Source organism: Drosophila persimilis, unplaced genomic scaffold (assembly GCF_003286085.1).
Source record: "Drosophila persimilis strain 14011-0111.01,24,50 unplaced genomic scaffold, DperRS2 tig00000732-arrow-arrow-pilon, whole genome shotgun sequence".
Classification (NCBI taxonomy): domain Eukaryota; kingdom Metazoa; phylum Arthropoda; class Insecta; order Diptera; family Drosophilidae; genus Drosophila; species Drosophila persimilis.
In genome coordinates, this window is record NW_020825345.1 from 688910 (window position 1) to 711060 (window position 22151).

The window sequence follows — 22151 nt, forward strand, 5'->3', positions numbered from 1 at the left end:
TGAGATACTTTCACTGACAATAGAACTTTACCTTATTCATAGAATGCTATATGTCCTGCCACCAACCATACAGTATACAGATGTGGCAGGTTATGCACCGAAAATGTCGCAAAGAGCTGTCTGGATTAGATCCCAGGATCTGCGGCTCAAGCTTTCGGCTAACGCCGCGTCATCAGGAGACAGCCATGACGTCAAAAGAAGTACGCTGGGCTTCAGCTTCGAGACGCGTAAGTGAATCAGTATATAATTGTGGGCATTTTTTAAAAATATATCTTCCTTCAGAGTGGACTTATGTAGCCGACGCTTTACCACAAACCGAGTCGTACCCGATTTCCCCCGGCCAGACGGAGCGCTTCCAAGCATTACCGATGAGCATTCGAGACAGACCGAGACCTATCCCGGCCAGACAGAATCGTATCCCAGCAGGACAGAAGCGCACCCCTTGCAAGATCTGAACGCGGACTACTAGACTCTAGATAGATCTCGTTGCTGTTAGTTTTAAGGATATAAATGTTTTCCACTTGTTTATATATTTATACTAGGCTAAGTTATGATGAATAAAACTATTGAAAAATCATCCTTGCTGTATCCTGTATAGGCGTGTCACGCCCCGATCGGTTCACAAATAGCGTAGAAAACCAAATATTTTTTGTGTGGGGAAAATGTCCTTGATCCTTGAAAAAAGACCCATTAAATCAAGGACATTTTTCCGATCACAGGAAGCCGTCTCACGTTTCTATCGGGCCACAAATAGCCCAGAAAACTAAGTATGTAGAGTTGTGTTTGTTGGAGTCCTTACCGAAGGGTCAAGGGCATTTTTCTGATCCCGGCGGGCCATAGCACGAACCGATCGGGCCACCAACAAGGGAGAAAACAAGATGTTTACATCTGGAGAAAAAATCCTTGATCCTTGGTCCTTGATAAGGAATGTATTAGATCAAGGATGTTATTCCTAACACAGGAAGCCGTCGCATGTCCCGATCGGGCCACAAATAACGGATAAACCAACAACAGTTGTTGTTAACAACAACAGAACAAAAATTTGTTGTACAACAACTTTCAACTTGCGACTGCTCAAATGGCCAAAAACGAGAGTTTCAAGTCTGGGATACCAGGCGAACAGAAATCAGTAGAACGTCGCTGGATTTTTTAAATTTTTTCCCCGCCATTTTTCAAGACCCAAAAGTATGCAACGTTTTGTGAAAATTTTTAACGGCCAAAAAAAATATGAAAAAGCGGTAAAATAAAATTAAAAGAAATTTAAAAAAACTAGCGACCTTCTGCTGATTTCTGTTCGCCTGGTATCCCAGATCTGAAAATCGAAAAATCGCGTTTTTGAGTGGCCCCAAATGGAAAGTGATTGTTGTTGTAATAACTGGATGTTGTTGTTGTAATTTGTTGTTTATGGCATAAGTCCGCCATTTCTTGTCGGATCGGGACTTGCGATGGCTTCCTGTGATCGGAATAGCTTTCTTGATCTAATGCATATCAAGGACCAAGGATCAAGGATATTTGCTCCAGACATATATATCTTGTTTTTCTGCTCATTTGTGAGCCGATCTATGCGTGCCATGGCCCGCCGTGATCAGAAAAACTCCTAGATCCTTCGGTAAGGACTATAGAAACCCAAACCATACATATCTAGTTTTCTTGGTTATTTGTGGGCCGATCTAGGGGAGCGACGGCACCCTGTGGTCGAACAAATGTCCCTGAATTAATGGAGTCCTTTTCAAGGATCAAGGACATTTTCCCCAATCAAAAAATATTTGGTTTTCTACGCTATTTGTGAACCGATCGGGGCGTGACACGCATTTTTTTAATCGGAATAGATTCCCCTATACAGGATACAGCAAGGATGATTTTTCAATAGTTTTATTCATCATAACATAACCTAGTATAAATATATACACAAGTGGAAAACATTTATATCCTTAAAACTAACAGCAACGAGATCTATCTAAAGTCTAGGAGTCCGCGTAGTTCCTGCCTTGGTTGCCATGCCAAGGTCCTTGAGATAGTTGTCGATGGCCAGGTCGAAGGATGACGATGGCTTGTTAGGTTCAGATCTTGCAAGTGGTGCGCTTCTGTTCTGCTGGTGCTAATCGACAGGGTTAATCCCCCTGTCCTGGGAAGGTACATAGGTCCTTCGCCGATCTGGCCCTATTAGGCTGAGATATAGCCTTCCGAAGATGTAGATTTCCGCATCATGCAAATACTGGTTTTTTCTGCAAGCTATATCTCAGCTAAACGGCAGCCGATCGGGGCGTGGCATGTCATTCCGTGACCGGGAGAGTCCTGCCAACCGATTGGCACCAGAAAAAAGGATATCCATTCCATCACGATTTTCGCAAAAAATCATGATGGTTACATCATTAAATTTGCCAAAAATCGGCGTCATTTTCGTGGTCGAGATTTTGATGCCAATCGACAGGGTTAATCCCCACTGTCCTGGGAAGGTAGGTCCTTCGCCGAACTAGCCCTATTTGCCTGAGATATAGCCTTCCGAAGATGTGGATTTCCGCATCATGCAAGCATATAGCTTTCTGTAAGCTATATCTCAGCTATGCGGCAGGCGATCGGGGCGTGGCATGTCTTTTCGTGATCGGGAGAGTCCTGCCAATCGAATAATTATCCAATCATCTCCACTAATGCACTACCGTAGCTCATAAATCAATAAAAAATAAAATAAGAAAAACCAAATTTTTGTTTTCATGCAATGCAGTAGAATTGCAACCACATGGCGGCGAATTTATTTATGATGAGGATGGGGGTCTGTCAGGGCCCCTTTACGCCATCACAAGTTTGGGACTAAAAATAGTATAATGAATTCCTCCCTTCAGCAAACTTCCTGCCCTGGTCCTCCTGACAAACAGTTCGCACAGGGTGTCCTAGCGTGCTACTTCCCATAAATATGTCTCCCGGCATTTGGGGACGGGACAAAATATGAAAGGCCTACGACACACAACCTCCAAGTGAGTGTGCCTCCATCTGTGTGTGCAGGCGGCAGAAACCCGCCAGGATGAACCGAAAAATGTTGACAGCCGTTCAACGTACACATTTTGCTGTGAACCTGTTCGTTTGACTTGTTTGATGGTTTTATGAGTGTCAAAACTTGACAGCTTAATAGACATTTTTATGGCAGGCAATCGCACTTTCATTGTTATTGGGGAGAGAGATACACAGGAGAGGGTGAGGGAGAGAGAGAAGGGAGCACGCATGTACATACATATACAGCGATGGTATGTTGGTCGTCGTTCCTGCCCCATAGAAAGCAAGGGATGGATGCTGTAAGCCCCGCTAGCGGCGAAAAAGCCTTTGCAAGCACACACACACCCCTCCAAATTCATACTACCCAGTGGACAAAAACTTCGTAAGCGATATGTCAATTGCGATTGTGCACAATTTTAAAATAATATTTACTACGGATTGCTAGGGCAACGCGCAAGCCCCTAATACATTTCCTGGCCTCTGTGCCACGCCAAGAACACTGTCGTGCGACCTTGTCCGCAAGAAAGATGGTGCCAAGAGCTACGAATCCATTGGTCGAACGCTTCCTCGCTGGACATCTAAAGCTCTGAGATCTGTACAGAATAGTAGTAGTAAGTAAAGTAAGTAAATTAGTAAAATTTATCTCGTGATTTTCATGCAAAATACTTACCCCATTTTTAAAGTCCCGCTCTTCCAGCAAACTCTGTTCAAAGCTGTCCCGTTAGTCGATTATCTGGAATGGTTCATAAGGGTTTCACAAAGCTTCGACTTGGTATCTGAAATTTCTAAGCGAAGAGCCACAATTTCCGCTGTCTTGCGATGAACTTTATTTAAAATAAGGTACATTTTTTGTATACATCTTATTTAGTTTGCCTAAGATAGCTATAATTAGAAATAGTTGTTAAATATTGAGTTGGACAATATAAAAAAATGTTCTTACATGACTGCTGGGTGTTTGGGAAATCCTCATCCGCTAAATGCTCTTTTCATAGTCCGTCTGCGAACATTTAGCGAGACTTCAGTCATCGCTCTCGGATTTGTATCGTTTCTTAGTCCGTTCGCGAACATTTTATGTAAGTTTTGTTTTACTATCGTTTTTTGGTCCGCTGGGTATGTACATCTGTATGTATGCGTATGTACATTCTACGCATAAGCAGAACCTCCCCAAAAACAACAAGCAAAGGGACGTTTTGTTTGTTTACAGTTATTTCGTATCGAATTTTCCCTCTAGCTGCGCGACATCTTTCCTTGCTTTCTGTGCACCTGTTCGCATATTGTTTTTTGTTGTAGCTTTGTGTGTGTGCGTGAGCCAACAGCTGCGAGAGTGGAGGGTGCATTGTGCGGCACCCCATTTTGTCGAGTGCTGTACCATGACATGCAATTCAGCCATGCCTGCCTCATTCCGGCGAAGAAAGTTGCGAAGCTCATACTATACGTGCTGCAAAACGAAAAATTTTTGATTTAATTTATATTTTTTTTTTGTTAGTTATGTTCTAATTGTTGTTCTGAATTTGCAGTTATTGTAACCTCTTTCCAGCTAATGGTTTCTCTACATCTTATAGTATCGACTCGGCCATATAGGGTCGGAAACGCTTTCTTCTTGGTGTTGCACACATCCACCTCCACTCGGGTATAAAATCCAATTTAGGCGCGTAAAAAATGATGGCTGAGGGAAAAGGTAAAACTATACATATAATTCTTAAAATAAATACCTTAAACAAATTGTATCGTATTTAATATGATTTAGGCTTAAATGAAGGCTTAAATCAAGAACGAAAAACGTAAAGAAAGACAAGCTTACTGCTGTGAGACTATAAGCTGGGCGCTAAGAATCTATAAGACGGCGGCTGTCAAAGCTAGCTTGTATGAAACTATCAAAGCTGGCTATCAACAATTGGTAAAATTCCACAATATTTCCATGTAGAATAAAATAATGCACGTAGAGCTAAAATATCAAATAACCATTTCTAAAAGCAGCACAATTTTAATAATATTGGTTTTTGTCTATTTCAGTTAATTTCATTGGAGGATAAGCTTAATAATACATGTTGCGCCCAACAGCACACTATGTGCCTTAACAGCACTCTAGCAACTGCATTCATGGCGCCTTATAGCACAGAATTCAGTGTTTTCATATACAAAAAACAGTCTGTTGCCAGTTGGCGGGAAAAGAAACAGGCAGAAGAATCGTTTCTTCTGGGCCAAATGAGATGGCGGATCACAAGCAGATGATTATAGGTGGCGGCGATGACGACGAAAGACGGTCTTGCCAGTCGTGTGCTCCTGATGCTGCTGGGACGGTGGGAGTCCCAACCAAATTGCTACGGTAGCCGCTTGCTGTTGGATCTGGATGAACGCGGGTGGTGATGGTGTCATCGAGTTGAGTTGAGAAATTCCTCATTGACACGGCCACCGAGACCTGGGACGAGCAGAACAAAAAAGGAAGACCGAAAAGGGAGGGGCCGGCTCCGACGATATTTATAAACCAAGTATTTGGTGTTTTGATTCTTTCAGTTTTTGGATATTATTAGAACTATTATGGTCATTCTTTATGATTCTGCGTTTTTAGTTTTCTCGTATATTCAAAATTGTTGATGCTATTTTCGTCCTTTGTGGAGGCGAAAAGGCATGGCAAAATTTTGAAACAACTTGATTCAAATCACAGGAGTCTCTGAGAGCTAGGAGTCAAAAAAGTCGGACGGACATAGCTTTATCGGTTCGGCTATTGACGGCGGTCAAGAATATATATACTGTATGGGGTCGGAAACGTTTCCTTCTGACTGTTACACACATCCACTACCAACACAAAAGAGTAATCTACAGATCCATATAATGATGATTTCAAATCAGGGTGCGAAGGAGAAGGTGCTGCACATGCTGTACGTGAGCTCGTTTGACCTGGATGTCATTCCAGCTGGCCCTCAAGTGGGGCACAGTCTGCTGATCTCCGTCATCCCAATGGTGGCAAGCGAAAGGAGAACCTCCAGGAGAGATCGTCCTCCGCTGAGCTCGGGTCGCTGAAGGGCGGTGTCATGGTGGTGCATCTGGATGTGTCATGTTCATTACAAGATGAGATCGTAGGAATCAAGAGAACAGTTGAAATAAAATCTTCGAGTACCGGATACAAAAAGTATTGAGATTTTGATGCAGATCCGACGCATCTACGATCAGATCTGAAGAGTTTCCGCATATTCTGAAATTTATTTAGAGCATATGGCAAGGGATACATTTTATGTCTACATATATTTGTGGAAAATAGGACAAGCCAGACCAGACGCGAGATTGTGGGGAAACCAGGCAGTGACGTAGCCGAAGTTCTGACTATTCGGGGCATGGATTTCACCCACTTCATGCCCCATGTGCTCTGGACTGGCATGTTGGCCAGCAAGCGCACCTAAGAATTGCTCAGAAGCTACCGTGGAATACCTGGGAATACCTATGCTCAAGGCAGCGAGCATGCATGCTCGAGTGTTATTTTCTCCACAGGTTGGAGACGGATCCGTGCATGTGTGTGTGTGTTTGTTTATCTGATTCCATGGACACAACACGCAACGCATCGCATTATAGCTGGCTAGAACACATATGCAGCTTCTGCGGCGTCTTCTCCGGCTCTTTCGCTTCCCACTCCATCTGCGATCGCTATCCATGGAAAACCACTATACGGCTTTCAGTCGGGCGTCGCCCTCTCCTTTGTCCACGAGCACGCTGGGATCTGCTCTAGGCGTTTTATTTCGGCTTTTTCCGATAGCGCATTTACAGTTATTTCTAAAAAACAATAAAATACAGGCATCGGCGTGGAAAGCGCTACATATGTATGTATGTATACGCCAACGATCGGACGTTCGGGGATCGTGTTCGTGTTCGGGTTTCTGTATGTGGCAAGTTCAGATAGGCGATCCCGATGTTCTTTCTGTGCTATATTTTGGAAAACGCATCCGCGCAGCGTCGTAGTAGGTACGAAGATTCCACGGAGATCGGCTCGTGAGATTGTGATCAGATCAGATACGGATCGAAATTTAAACAGAAAGCAAACAGCACCAACATGAGCAGCGTCGTAAGGCCCCACCAAAGCGTTTCGCCTCAATGGGATATTAATTGAGTGTGTTTTTTTTTTTTTTTTGATTGAACCAGGATGAAGATCTTACCCCCGAGCAGATTGCCGTGCTCCAGAAGGCATTCAACAGCTTCGATCACCAGAAGTCGGGCTCCATTCCCACTGAAATGGTTGCTGATATCCTCCGTCTGATGGGTAAGTGCGGAATTGGCGATTGGGAGTCCTGTGATGTCACCTTAACACCTAACATTGTCCCATTTGATTAATTTGTAGGTCAGCCCTTCGACAAGAAGATCTTGGAGGAACTGATCGAGGAGGTCGATGAGGACAGTAAGTGATCTAAAGTTCAGAAAATATGAGTGAAAATATGATTCATTATCGCCTGGCCAGTATTGATGATCAAATTTCACTTAGTCGGTGTCAGTGATTTATTATCATCGTAAACTTGCGCCCGATCATTAGCTGTATTTTCGACTCGGCTCCGGCAGTTTCCAGCAGTTTCGGCAGCTAATTATACATATATGAATCTGTTTGACTTTTGTAGAGTCTGGTCGCTTGGAATTCGGTGAATTCGTGCAGCTGGCTGCCAAATTCATTGTGGAGGAGGATGCTGAGGCCATGCAGAAGGAGCTGCGTGAGGCCTTCCGCCTGTACGACAAGCAGGGCAACGGCTTCATCCCCACCACCTGCCTGAAGGAGATCCTGAAGGAGCTCGACGATCAGCTGACCGATCAGGAACTCAACATGATGATTGAGGAGATCGATAGTGATGGTTCCGGTACAGTGGATTTCGACGGTGAGTCGCGGCCTCCACACAGTATTTTCATTCATTCTAGTGGCTTGCGTTTCGCTGCCCCACCCCATGCATATATACACCCACACCCACATCCACACCCATTCACCCAACACAGCCAACCACCCACACAATCTGGCGATCATAAATTCGATTCTGATCATTGGGGCCAGCTGAGGATGAAAATGATGATGGTGCTGCCGATGCTGGCGATGCTGGTGGTGATCTTGAGATCGCTCGATTATGACAACTTGATCACATCTCTCATGGAGCATATCGCTGGCTATTTTTAGGCGCGACATACAAATTCGATTCCGCCGTCCGAGTGGCACATCATTTCCATACACATTTCTCGCCTCCGTTTCATTATATTCCACTCTCGTGTTTATGGAATTCGAGTATTTATTTTTAAATGCATATAGCGGTTGTTATATGCGCCTCTGGCATCGGTTTAATGTCTGTCATTTTGTTTAATTTACAGAATTCATGGAGATGATGACCGGCGAGTAAATAGACGCACTGCGTCTTTTGCCCACGCCCACGACCACGCCCACATCCACGCCCACCAACACATACACATACACAGGCCCAGACACACACACTTACACACACCCGCGTCCAAAACACACCTATACACCTGTTGGGCACACGTTTGACTGTTTATATTTGCACACTTGTTTCACCCCCCCCGCTCCTACCCTGTATTATCTTGTGTTTCGGTCGGAGGTGCAAACAAATCCAACAAAATAATGCCAAATACTAGTAGAAATATAACTTTTGTACTACTTTTTTATACTAAAAGAGCAGCAACAACGGTATGCTGTGTATGCAAAAAATAAAGTGTTATGCTATAACAACAAACCACCAACCTGTTGTCTGTCCACTTCTTGCAGCCGCTAGCCCAAAGCCACAGTCCGCCAGCCGCCAGCCGCCAGCCGCCAACCGCCAACCGACAACCGCCAAGCAACCGTCGAGCTGTTGAGCAGCAGCTGAAGAAAGCTGCCGAAAGCTTCCACAACTTTTAACCACGTTAACTCTACAAGTCTACAAACGAGCATTGGCCTCGGACGCCGCCGTCCGCCGTCAGCCGTCATTGTTGCCGCTGCTCTTGTCGCTATCGTTGCTGTTGCCGTTGCCGTTGCCGTTGCTGCTGCCATCGGCTCCGCTGCCATTGAGCGCTCAGCGTAGAGCGTACGTACCGCTTGTGCTTGTGCTTCTGCTTCTGCTTCTACCTCCTACCTCTTCTTCTACTACCAACCAAACGGAACAAAACCCAAAGGGGCCACAAATTTTCCCGAACAACAGCACCAACCAGCACCACCAACAGCACCAACACCCCGCCGTGCCTTTGACATTGTCTCGTGATATATATACATATGTATATGTATGTTTGTATGTACGTAGTACGCGCCACAAGTGTTTGCAATTGATAAAGAAGCAGCAGTACGAGTATCTTCATCAGCAGAGCAGCAGGAGTACGAGGGGATCACCATCCGTCCAGTCATCCATCCAATATGCCGCAGAGGTAAAAGAAAGTGCTCCAGTGCCCACCGTTATTTATATAATAACAACTCTGTTCTGTTTGTTTTGGCCAAAAAGAATGTGAACGTGCTAAAAGCAGCCGCCGCCACCGCCGGAACGGTCGTGCCTATAAAATTTATGATGGCATAAATGCTTTAAAAGCCCCAGTCAATCCGATGCGATACTCTTGTTTGTGGCCTTTTCATTTTTCTTGACATTGGCTTATCAAATAAATTATAAAACAAAAATGGACCTGATAAACGGCTTGGCTGTTGTAAATTTGTGCGTGTGTCAGTGCGAGCGAGTGAGTGATTGAGTGAGTGTGCATGTGTGTGTTGGCCAGCATTTGGTGGCTCGATAAGCTGTTATTTTTTGTTTTTTGGGCAGGCAGTTGATTTTGTAATTCTTGCCATGTCTGAAAGAGTGCTGACACGCGCTGCAGCCGCGAAGCGAGTGATTCAATGCAATCCGATCGGACCCGTCCCGTCTCGTCTCCGCACGGCGCGGAGCGCAGCGGAGTGGATCCGATTCGATGGGAACCCCGCCGTATATGCATATATGCATATATGCATGCGCTTGCGAATGCAGTTCGTTCGAATCGGGTAATCGGGTAAATTCTGCAGTTGTTCGGCGGAAACCAGACGTCGACGTCAGCGCAGAAAGCTGTGGGACGCCGTGTGACGTGAGTCACACAACAAATACAACAACAGCTGCCGTGTGCCAATTAGCACCGGAGTTTGAATCAAATCAAGCCGAAATCTAACGCAAACTCAATTCGCCAACGCAAACAAATCGAAATAATTTTAAATAATAACAGTACGTGGTCTTCCTGCGCTCTCTACTTGTTTTTTTCAGCCCCACAACGAATTGGTCGTTCCAGCCGCTCCACCGCCAGCGCAGTGGCAGCGGGTACCACCAACATGTCCTGAACACGGTGCCGGAGACGGCTATGCTGACAACGCCCCCGCCAATCCGTAAACGTAAGTACAAATTTTTGAATTTCAAACAGTCACAACCGAGTGTCACAGCAGTCAGCTTGCAGCAGCCCATCGGTGACATTTCAGTGCGTTAACAGCACGCACATAACAGCGACATTGCAGTGCTTCCACCATGGTTGCCAAATCAGCTATTTTATAGTCAGATCTGACTTTCTTGAAAAGTTAAATGTTTAGAACAATTTTTAAAATTCTATTTGCTAATAATAGTATTGGCTCGTTATCTAGAACACAAAGCAAAATTTAGCAGTCCAATTTAGCATAGTCAAAAAATCACGATTTCCAGCTGATTGAAATTTTTAAATTGTTTAGCAATAAAACTAGCTATAAAATAGCTGGTTAGGCAGCCAAAGTGCTCCCACTCAGTTTCGCACGTTTATCAACACTAGCGCTTTCAGTATTTTAATTAAACAACAACAACTAAAATAATAACAAAATTTACAGCGCTCACAATACAAATTGCTGGCGTTGCTGAGAACAAACGCAGATACATCCCAGCGCGGAAAAAGCCGAAGAGCGCAATGAAAATGCTCGTGGACACGGAGCGGGAGGAGGCCCTGAATCTGGTACGTAAATTAAAAAACCATGACAACGATCGACGAGACGGACGGACTGACGGACGGACCGAGTGCCGTTGCCGAAATGTAGTGCAATTAATCGGGTTAATCATTGTGCGTGCCCCTATAGAAACTTATTGATTATTGATCGATTCTATGTCTGCTTTTCCTTCGTTCCCTCGCAACCCTCCAAATGCTGACTATTGATTTGTTCACGGAACGTGCCATTGTCTGGTGGGACGACTACGACCTATTTCTGTGGCGGTGGTTGGGTGCTGTGCTGTGCTGTGTTGTTCTCTGCTCTGTTGTATGACTCTGGCGCTATCGCAAAACATACGAACAAACCCACAAACAAATATGCAAACATTCCCGCCGCAGCAAATTGAATTCGAATGGGTGCTGCGGCAAGAAGTACACGCGATATTGAAACAACTGCGAACCATTCTGGTGGTAAGTACTATGCAAAGCAACAACTCCGAGAGATAGCTAATCTCGCACCCATTCCAAACCGGCCCATCGCACCTGTGCCCCACTGGAGGAGTGTGCGCATCGATTTCCTGTGCCGCTCTACGAAAATGAGGGAAAGAAGACTGAAAAGTTCATACTCACCGTGTCGCCCGATCAGCTGAAGGCGGTCCTAACCCTAACGGGCGATGCCATAACACAGGCGGTAAGTTTAGTTTATCACGATACGATGTATCTATGTATGACTAATCGTGTGTGCTTGCAGGATATTAGCTTTAAGCTGTGCAAAGCTCCAAGCCAAACGCAACGTACCTCAATCACACAAGACTCGCCATGGAAGCTGCAGCAGGTTCAGGATGCCGCTAATCATCTACAGACAGCAATCAATCACATTGACGACGTTGATGACTCTTATCACTTCAAGTGAGTCACATTCGACATTGTTTTCGAGATGCGAGGTTATTAATACTCATTTCCTCATGCTACACACGACAGAACCTCCGATGAAGTACTGCATGTGATAGGCAACATTCTGGATGCGTTGCAGCGGGGCCGCAATAGTCTGCTGGTGCCTAAGAAGAAGCCGATCGACGAGCTCATCAAGGGGCGAAACATGAAGTCGCTGGTGCCCAACCTCCCCGAGGATCTGGCGGTCAGCTTCTATTTGCAAAGCCACAAGCTCATCATTGCGGTCTATCAGCTGCTTAACAACCAGGGCACGATGCGGTTCGACTCCCGGCAGGCCGAGGCCTCTGTACAATGGCTTAACGATGTGCTGCTGCTGCTGATGAATGGCCAGAAACTGTGCCAGCAATTAAAAGACAAGGTAAAGTGTTCCGCTGGGGAGATCCCCTAGAATGAAAGATACGGATAAGCACATCAATTACTTCATTTTGGGAATTACGTTGCTCTGATAAGGACGTTTGCTCTTGAACTGATAACTCATTGGCATCGTCATCGTCATCTCCCGACCCAGTAGAGCACAGTAGAGCACATGGTGTGCCATTTTCGGCACCCACAAGATGCTGCCAAGTTTTATTTAGTTGTTGGCCGCCTGCCAGGGCCGTGCTGCAGTTCTGTTCTTGACTGTGACGCAAGTCGGCAATTAAAGTGGCCCATATGAAGATTGGCAACTATGGCAAATTGAGGGGATGGCATGCGATGAAAATGGATATGGATATGGACATAGGAACATGAGTTATTTGTGTATTTCTAATTTGACATTTCAACTCTTCCGCAGATTTCTGTGTTTTCGGTGTATAAAGATTTCACAGTCGGCTCCCGGTCGCCCTCGGCATTGTCGTACTGAATTTCAGGCTGGCAGACAGGATAGCAGGCTGGAAGGATACCCTAGATACCCTAACCGAAAACTGTGGAATGGCGACAAAAAACAATAACAACAATAATAGCTAATAAAGAATCGTACGTGTAATAGCAAAGTAAATAATGTTAGTTGAAATGTTGCTACTGGAAACGGCACGCCCATAATAGCTATGCGTACTATATACATATACTTGAAAGCATACATACATATATACTTCTATATACACATATACACGACAACATACAGCTAGTTTAATGTACACAATCAGCATTCATGTTATAATACTATTACTATTACTATAACTATAACTATTACCATACCATGGAATTTGAGTTGAGTTCAGAATTCATCGCTTCACGTCACTCCAATTATGCATCAAAATGCATCTAAATAGCATTAGAATGATAAATGAAAACTGAGATGTGTTTTTTTTTTGTATATTTAACTATTGAAATTGATAGATAATTATAGTCTATTCATATGTGTAATCTGTAATCTGTAATCTAATGTTAATTTACCCCGTATCCCACTATTTATGTTTGCCCGCGCAATGTAATCAATGCCAGCAGTGCAGTCAATACAGTCCAGTCGTACAGTACTTAAGAGGGAGTTACTTATCTACAACTATATACAGCCGCATATAGCATATATTGCATATATGAACTTACATTTACATTGGCATTTACATGATATTGCTGTAATAAACCAAACCGAAATGTGAACAGAATTTTTAATTGTACTAAACACCGTTTTGTATTCGTATTTGTAATCGTAAACGTAACCGTATTCCGTATACCTGTTGTATATCTGTTGTTAATGGTTAAGTGCACCTAATCCTAAACTCTAATCCTAACTCGTAATCCAAAGTCATTTGTATCGACGGCCTTTTACTTCTCGTTTACCCTAATGTTTGTAACCTGAAGAGTTTGTAAAGAGAGAAACGCAACGAAAACAATTATAACTGTACTTATTGAACATTGCAATTGCCTATGCACACCCCACGATGCCTGGGGAAAACAAAATGAAGACAACTATTTATGTAACATTAAGCGTACTTACTGTCCACACCCATTTAATTGTTGTTGAATAAAAATTACATTTTACCAGCATTTTCAAGTTTTTACCTGGTGCGCGCCCATCGATCGACATTAGCGATCGATAGGAAAGCGGTGCTACCTATCGAAAGCTCATGAAAGCTCACCTGTGGATCTGGCTCTGGCTGTGGCTGGCTGAGAGTCTGTTTTCGGCCATCAGACATTTCAAAGTCGGCAAGCAGACCGTTTGGATTGTTACTTTTATAAGGCATATTATCTCGTGGTAAGCGGAATCTCCGATTTTGGAGTTGGTTTAATGGTACTTCAACCTGTGGATTGTTAGTATGTTGCCGTTTTCAATGGACTTCTGTACTTGCACTAATAGTCCATGTGCCTAGATCAAGTGCTTTGACGTTTGCATGTCGAAATAGACATGGAAACCAGTTCGTAGTAATTATTGTGCTGCATGTGTTGTAACCGCAGAGCCGGAGCCGGAGCCAGCCCAGCCAGCCCAGCGTCAGCATTAGCGCATTTGTTCGATGTTGCTGCTGGCTTTCTGCCGCGAGTGTTTCATTGGAGTCTGCACAAAAGAAGTTGCTGGCCTTTGGACTGCCGTGCTGCTGTGCTGCTAAACAAATCACATAAAAATGTTGACCGTGGCCGAGTAACACACAAAGAGGAAATCGAAAGCTCAAAATGAACGTTAGAGGAAAAGTGATGATATGCATCTTGCATGTCGTAAAAGTAGATGCCGAATAAATCCAATTTTCCCCCCATGATAATGAGAGTAATCCGGCAGACAGAGCATGAAATAATTATGCGAGCGAGCAATACTCGTATATCACCTTTGCTATCCCGGTAGCAGAGCGTCACGTAAGACGAGCATTCGAAAACCCGCCTAGTCATTCCGAAACAAGCTTTGCTGACCCTCGAAGAAGGCCGTGATGAGCTGGTTTAAATGGCTTATATGCCCAGGTTTATGACAATGTCGACCACTTGCGACAGACGCGTCTCATGGTGCATCAATTAAAGCTATTCTGACGGAAACTTCACACAAATTTAACTTGCATTCGGTCTAATTGCAGCACTTATTACTTGCGATCCCAACCAGTTCCCATTAACTATCAGACGAGACCAAACCAGCAGCAATGAGCAGCAGCAGTAGCAGTAACAGTGGCAGTGGCGGTGCCGGCGACGTGGTCCTCGTAACTGGCGGCAGCGGATTTCTGGGTCAGCACCTCATTAAGCAGCTGCTGGAGCGACGCAAGGAGCTGGGCATCAGGGAAGTCCGTTCGCTGGACATTGTGCCCTACAAGAACAACATCGGCCATCCGGAAACGTCCATACTGCGCACATTTGTGGGCGATATTGGCGTCGATCGCGAAAGCCTCGGCCCTATCTTCGCCGGAGTGGACGGGGTCTTCCACTGCGCGGCCTCAGTGAAGATCGAGTATCCCCCCAACTACGAGGAGCTGGACCGTGTGAATGTGAAGGGTAAGTGAGAGTCCGCTTGAGAGTGCCATCTCCAATCAACCACAATCAACCAATCTATCCCAGGCACCCTGGCCATTGTGGACCTGTGCATCCAGAATAATGTGAAGCGGTTGGTTTACACCAGCTGCACGTCCGTGTGTTTTGTGCCCTTCAAGGGCCGCAGCACCTTCTCGGCCGTCATTAATTCAACGGAATCCAAGACGGACACACCCACCTTGGACGGGGCCTCGCTCTGGGAGCAGGACAGCCAGTTCCTGATTGCAGGATACGCCTCGAGCAAGCTGCGGGGCGAGAACATCGTACTCAACTCCAACGGAGCCCCACTCCAGAACCAGCAGGGTGAGTCTTGGCTTGCTGTCTTAGCTGTCGTGGAGCGTCATTCATTTAAAACTCTCTGGCAGATTACTTGGCCACCTGTGCCATCCGTGCCCCGCTGACCTACGGGGAGTGTGACTCCCACTTTGTTACGAATACCTTTGAGTATCTGTCGAGGCGTGGCTGGGTATTCCCGCGCATTGCCGGAGTCGGGGGCAAACAGCAGCTGGTATACGCCGGCAACGTGGCCTGGGGCCACCTCTGTGCCTACAAGGCCCTTAAGGTGTCCAGCAAGGCGGTCAATGGCCTGCCAGTGTTCGTCACCGACGACACGGGCATCAACGACGTCTCCCGCTTCATCCAGAAGATGGCCCTGCTCGGCGAGCGGTTCAAGGTGAAGACCAGCTGGTGGTATGTGCCCCATTTCCTGTTCTTCTTCCTGGCCTTCCTGCTGGAGGTTGTGGTGCGCGTCGCCTATCCCTACACAAAATACCGCTTGCACTACTCTCCCCGGGCCATCGCCTCCTACACGTCCTCCATGCTGATGTACAACCGATTGCGCGCAGCGATACACATGGACTACATGCCACTGTTTGATGCCGACGCCAGCGCCGAGCGTAGTGCCAAGTGGTATGCCCGATGGTGGGACCAGAAGCAACAGGCCAGGCAGCAGCAGCTCAAGAAGTCCAGCTAAGATTTATAGATCCCTCGGATAATGTTGCTTACTGTGTAGTGGTATCTTCTTTTTTTTTTGCTGTTGTTTATGATTAAGTTACTTTCAACGTCTTGCACGGGATATCTGATATTGAAGGTTGATTTTTATGTAATGTACTGCCCCCCCGCTTGAGTTCAATAAACTGGTTATTGTTTGTTATTTCTGTGCGAGTCTTCTTTGTGGGAAATTTCTGGAAATTTCAAACTCCCCAAGTACAATCGCAGATCTCCACACCCCACCCCAAATAAATACACATGATCTCTTATGTTTTTGAACAATGTTCATATTTGTTTATTTATCATTATGAATTAATTTATTTATTTCTCAGTTATTTCATTATAATTTTTATTTCATATATATATATATATATTTGTTTGTCTTGGTTTTTTGTTTTTTTGTTGGTTGTTGTTTTATTTTTTTGTTGCTCTAGAGCGTTTCTTTGCCGTTGTTTTTTAAACTTATGTTCCATAGCTTAACTCTATGCCATTATTTAATTTCATTCTGTTTAAAATCATGTTTTAGTTTTCTGTTTATGTTTTCTGTTTTTGTGTGTGTGTGTGTGTGTGTGTGGGAGTGTGGTTCCATATGCGATTGCTGTTCGGCCGATCTTAACCTGCTCTTTCTCTGTCGCTCCTCTTACCTCTCTTGCCTTCCCTCTCTCGCCTCGCACCTAGCGCGCCCATCCCACCCAATCCGCGTACGTGGCACATGGTGAACAAAGTGATTCTTGTCATTTCTTTACCCTGCATATATGTATGTGAGTAGTGTGTACTGCTGGATCTCTATGTGGGTGAGATGCGGTGAGGTGTGGTGTGGTGTGGTATGGTGTGGTGTTCGTTCGTTCGGGTGTTTGCTAAAAACTTATGCAATTTCGCTGCCGTCCGAGTGGGTTCCTCCCTTTTCTTCTTTGGCGTGTATGTGTGGTGTCATCTGTTAATAAATGTAGATGGTGTGTAGATGTGGCTGATGTTGTGGCTGGGATGTTGGTGGTTGTGGTGGTGGTGGTGGTGGTGGCCGCATAGTTCTGCTCTGATCGGCTCTGATGCTCGAGGGTCCTTATTAATAATTGAATTTCTTTAACCACCAGCATGCGTATCCGCCAGTTGGTTTGTTCTGTTCGGTTCATCGAAGGCTTAACATTATTGAATTTAACTATATGTTTATTTGTTGTTCTTGGTTATATAACTATGTATATAATATATATATATATGTATATATATATATATATATCATTTTGTTTTATATGTATATACGGGACAGCGGGTGTCCTATGAAGGTTTTTATGCCTCTTCTTTTCGGTCTGTAGTAGTAAATATACAAATTCGTTACCGGATTTCTTAATAGAAATGAAAAAAATTGTTTATTAAATTCATGTTATGCTTCTATTTATGTGTATGTGTCATCATCATCATCATCATTATCATCCGTCCACATCCTTCCGTTTCCGTTTACGTTTCCGTTTCCGTTTCTGCTTCTACTTCCGTTTGCTTGTTGCGGTTTCTGGTTGTTTAATTATTATATTTTTACCTTGTATAGTTTGCTGTAAGTGTAGTACTGTACCAGTTTATGTTATATATATGTATAGACCTTATATACACATATTGGCATTGCCTCCCGCGTCCCGCATCTCGCGTCCTGCGCCCCAACATTTCGAATCTCGCATCCAACATACCAAATTCAATATCCAATATCCAATATTCAACATCCAACATCGTTTATCCACCATCAACCCATCAACCCATCAACCCATCATCTCAATGTGTCCGTCTGGGACTTACTCGCTAGAATTCTCATATATCATATCATATCATTTCATTTGGTTGTGTGTTTTTAAAGTATTCGCACTGAAAGTTGTTCGAGCTCGTGGCTCTGTAGACAGTATAGCCATACGGTATGTTGTATGTAAGTTTAATTGATTCTCGTCCTGTGCTCCTTAATTACTTTACTTACATAGGTAGAATACTTACAAACTGGGGGGCCCTGCTTCGGGGCACTTAATAAATGTATTTGCATCATCATCTTCGTGTTGTCGAATGCCTTGTAGTTTCATACGAATATCGAATTGCGTCTCCTGATCCGCTCCTTTCACGACTTTCTCTAACTCCTCTAACTCTTTATCTTTATCTTTATCTTTCTCAAAAGACTTCCTTTGACTTTTATATGTGTATAAAGTATTAAAATGATTTCATTTTGCTTGGTTACGCATTACGTTACGCATTTCATGTAAATACAATTTTAACGTTCGCCTTCTTCCCCTTCTCCTTCTCCATCGCCTTCGCCTTGTCTTCGTTTATGTATTACTCGTACTCATTCTCGTACTTGTTCATTTTGTTTTTGTTTTTGTTTTGGTTTTTGGTTTTCTTCTTTCCTTCATTTTGTTGTATATATTAATATATAATTTTCCATATAGTATAGTGTAAAATATATAAGAGATATTGTCAATATAGTAAAGGTGTTTGTCAGCAGGAGTTCTGCCACATCGAACTGACACATTCCTGGGGGGAATTTCTTACTTATAGCAAAAATAGTCAAGTGATCGTTCGTATGAAGGTTCTTTTGTATGTAAGTACTCTTCATCGTACATACATGTATATGCCGTGTTCTTCTGTCGCGTGTAGTGTGTGTGTGGGTGTGTGTGTGTGTGCGCGGTGTGTGTCTTGGTGTCTGTGGTGTATGTACATATGTAAGTCTATAAAAAAAAAAACAAAAAAACTGCGGATAGAAATGTCCTGTGTAAGTATAAGATTGCTATCATATAAAAGCACGTCAAAGTGTAGAAGGCCCACAATGTGTATGGTTGTATGCTGTATGATTCGAAGATATCGATCTTTTGATCTTGCGATCTTGCGATTTCCCGCCTCCCAAGAGCCTTTAGGGCGCATAGAGAGCTATGCGCTCCTCAGCGAGGCCTCAACGTTCAAGTGTCTGTCTGTCTCCTTGTTTTGTTTGTGTTGTGGTTCGGTTAAAAGAAAGATTCTTCGATCGTTAGCGCCTAGACATTAGTTAAATTGTATTTCATTATCGTAGTCGTAGTCGTAGTCGTAATCGTTATCGTTAGCGTTATCGTAATCGTAATTGTAATTGTAACTGTATCGTATTTGTTGATGGTGTGGCATACTCATACACATAATTAGAACTGATATGTTTTTAAGTCAATAATAAGAGAAAAACGGAAAGCAATTCGTATATGGTAGCTACGTAACTTCTTCTCATCTTCAGTGTCGTGTCTTCAGTTTCAATCTATATTTTAATGTTTTCCTCCACTTTATAAATATTTTACATTATACCTTATGTCTGTTAGTGCCGCGTGTTTGGTTTTGCTTTTGGTTTTGGTTTTGGTTTTGTTTTTGGTTTGCTTTGCTTTCCCGGCTTTAACCACCAATTGACATTTTGACTGAAAACTGCATATATGTATGTATGTATTTATTTAGCTTAAAGTATGGGTACATTATTTAAAAAAAAAATTTTTTACGGCGTACTCTTTATACACACAATTGTTCGCTCTTTCTTCTGCATTATCCATTATTCATTATTCATTATTCAATATTCGCTCTTCGTTCCCTATATAAAATGAGACTTTTTTGACTTTTATCAATGTTCCTCTTTGTCTTTATCTTTATGTTTATGTTTATGTTTATGTTTGTTCTTGTTATTTATTTATTTAATTATTTTTGTTCAATTTAAAGCTTTTGCGCCTGCGCCGTCGAGTGTCGTCGCTCCTCTGTCGCCTTTGTTCTCGTCCTCCTCCGACGGCGCCTCAGTAAAAAAATAATGAAAACTGTTTTTTCTTTTTTGTCTTTTCATTGTTTTGTTTTATTTCTAAAAAATGTTCTTCTTGTTTCTTTTGTTTGTGTTTATGTTTTTGTTGCTGCTGTTGTTGTTTTTGTTGTTGTTGTTGTTGTCTTTATGTTGCTCTCTGTGCTTTGTTTGGTTGGTGTAACATTTTCTAATTGACTGAAATTGATTTTGTTACAAGGACGCATTGCTTGTTGTTGAAGTTGATCCGGTATACCAATAGTTAATATATGTATCTACTCGTACGTATAGATGCTGGATGTCTTGTGATCGGCGATCTGCGATCTGCGATCTGGTATAGTAGCTGCTGATGAAGTTCTTTAACAATAGAGCACTACAACTACAAATCAGGGATGGGATAAAGCATTTGCACTACTCGTAACGAACGTTAACAGGGAAATGCTAGAGAAAATTCAACGTTACACTTAAAGCTGTCTCTTAAGCGGACACGGGACACGCCCAGAACTATTTCTGCGATTCAGATTCAGATTCAGATTCAGATACAGATCTAGATTCAGAAATCCAGTTCCGGTTGTCCGGTCGACCTACACCTGTCTCACAAATAATACGAGTACAAAAGTTGCCAGCGGCGCTACAAAGATGTAATTTTGGGCACAGCTGCCTCCAAAAATCAAGATTCGAGTCAGACTGCTCGTACGACAGTACAGTCGAAGGATCAAAGATCAAAGATCGAAGATCGATCACCGACCCGACAGATCAACAGTGCACACCATCTGTTGTGCATTCATTGATTCTGTGTGAGTTCTCCTCGCCTTACAATCAATCCTTTACTTTAATACATTTATATATATATATGTATATATATATATCTATATATATATTTCTTTACGTGTAAGTGTATATATATTTTTATGTATATTTATATATTGGTGTATATTTTATGTATTCCTTTTGGGGTTTGTTTAACTTCGCGGCTTGTTCGTCTCGTCCCGTCACGTCTCGTCTCCAGTTTGCCTCAATCTTTTTCGGTTTTTTTGAATTATTGCTTTTAGAACATGTCTTAAAAATATATTTATTTATATATATATTTATATGTGTATATATATGTATATGCCTTAGAAGTAGGTTTAATATATATATATATATATATTTTATGCAAATATAACATTTTTGCCCTTCTCGCTGCCTTCACCTCACTCGCTTCCTCTCCTCGTTAAAATATCTGCCGTCGCAGGGGCGAAGCTGCAGCATTGGAATACTTTCAAGTGACCCCCTGACCTGCTGAGTGCTCAGCGGAATCTGCGCTAAAGTAAACCTCGCCGTGTCATACCCTTCTCGATGACACTCGTAAAACACACCCATTCAAACTCTCCTCCCGATATGCCCGCGACTGGCAATGTGGCCTGATCTTTTGTCTATCTAAAATTGAAGAATTCTGTCTTTTCTGCTTCAAATATTCATTTCATTCCCTTACATTTCTTTTCACTGGTTTTCTTGTATTCTTGGTTTTGTTTTGTTTTTTGATTATACAATACATAAATGTGTAGATTATTCGGGATTGTTCCCGGCGGGTCATGCACAACGGCAGGGAGAATATACGCTCGAAGAAATTTCGGAAATTTCCAAGAGGACTTCTCATATTTTTGAATTTTCGTTTTAGGGAATTGCGGATGCAACATCTCTCCCGTTTTTTGTTGCTTTGTTGGCGATCAACACTCTTCTAAACGCTAAATGTAATTTCTGTTTCTGTTTCTGCGCTTTTCTGCGGTCCTGTTCGCGTCCTGTTCGTTTTCTGTTTTCTTTATAACTAGGCATACAATATCGTATAAGTATGTGTGGTTTCTGTTTCTGTTTTGGTTTTGGTTTTGGTTTCTGTTCTCGCGTTCCGCCCCTCTAGAGGCTATATATATGTATTGTATGTATGTATGTACGGTATTGTATGTAGGTTTGTTGTTGGTCCGAGACTTGACAGGCAAAGTCCTGGAGAGCGTTGGTTTGACAATTTGGCAAAAAAGTTATGAAAGGAACATTTTCACTGTTTCGGCATTTGCTTTTGCTTTCGCTTTTGCTTTCGTTTTTTCTTACTTTTATTTCTATTCCTCAATTTGTTTTTATGTTTTTCTGCTTTCCTGCTTTACTG

At 43.2% G+C, this 22151-nt stretch overlaps 3 protein-coding genes and 3 long non-coding RNA genes across 7 annotated transcripts; 5 read left to right on the forward strand and 1 right to left on the reverse strand.

Annotated features, from left to right (window-relative positions):
* Positions 1-3192: 3192 nt before the first annotated feature.
* On the forward strand, positions 3193-3709 carry LOC113566485. The gene is made up of 3 exons (XR_003409108.1): positions 3193-3370; positions 3434-3608; positions 3672-3709. It is a non-coding gene; the product is annotated as an uncharacterized LOC113566485 (long non-coding RNA).
* Positions 3521-4420, reverse strand: LOC113566484. Its single transcript, XR_003409107.1, has 3 exons — positions 3929-4420; positions 3659-3870; positions 3521-3581 (listed from the first exon to the last, which is right to left on the reverse strand). It is a non-coding gene; the product is annotated as an uncharacterized LOC113566484 (long non-coding RNA).
* A 182-nt stretch (positions 4421-4602) lies between these two features.
* LOC113566486 lies at positions 4603-5405 on the forward strand. Its single transcript, XR_003409109.1, has 3 exons — positions 4603-4666; positions 4736-4885; positions 5002-5405. It is a non-coding gene; the product is annotated as an uncharacterized LOC113566486 (long non-coding RNA).
* Positions 5406-6951: 1546 nt separating this feature from the next.
* Positions 6952-8696, forward strand: LOC6603347 (troponin C). The gene is made up of 5 exons (XM_002028308.2): positions 6952-7042; positions 7120-7237; positions 7316-7372; positions 7587-7838; positions 8317-8696. The coding sequence occupies exons 1-5, from the start codon at positions 7031-7033 to the stop codon at positions 8343-8345; spliced, it is 468 nt and encodes a 155-aa protein (XP_002028344.1). The 5' UTR covers positions 6952-7030; the 3' UTR covers positions 8346-8696.
* Positions 8697-10227: 1531 nt separating this feature from the next.
* LOC113566499 (protein rogdi) lies at positions 10228-12682 on the forward strand. The gene is made up of 7 exons (XM_026992380.1): positions 10228-10336; positions 10796-10917; positions 11287-11358; positions 11447-11578; positions 11639-11796; positions 11869-12199; positions 12614-12682. Exons 1-7 carry the CDS (start codon positions 10306-10308, stop codon positions 12680-12682), a joined length of 915 nt encoding a protein of 304 aa, XP_026848181.1. The 5' UTR covers positions 10228-10305.
* A 1314-nt stretch (positions 12683-13996) lies between these two features.
* LOC6603899 (3 beta-hydroxysteroid dehydrogenase/Delta 5-->4-isomerase) lies at positions 13997-16234 on the forward strand. Of its 2 annotated transcripts, XM_026992315.1 has the most exons (4): positions 13997-14014; positions 14817-15225; positions 15289-15564; positions 15627-16234. In XM_026992315.1, the coding sequence occupies exons 2-4, from the start codon at positions 14880-14882 to the stop codon at positions 16232-16234; spliced, it is 1230 nt and encodes a 409-aa protein (XP_026848116.1). In that variant the 5' UTR covers positions 13997-14014; positions 14817-14879. The 2 variants fall into 2 exon arrangements, with proteins under 2 accessions (XP_026848116.1, XP_026848115.1); XM_026992314.1 differs by lacking the exon at positions 13997-14014 and having other exon boundaries at positions 14522-15225.
* Positions 16235-22151: the final 5917 nt, after the last annotated feature.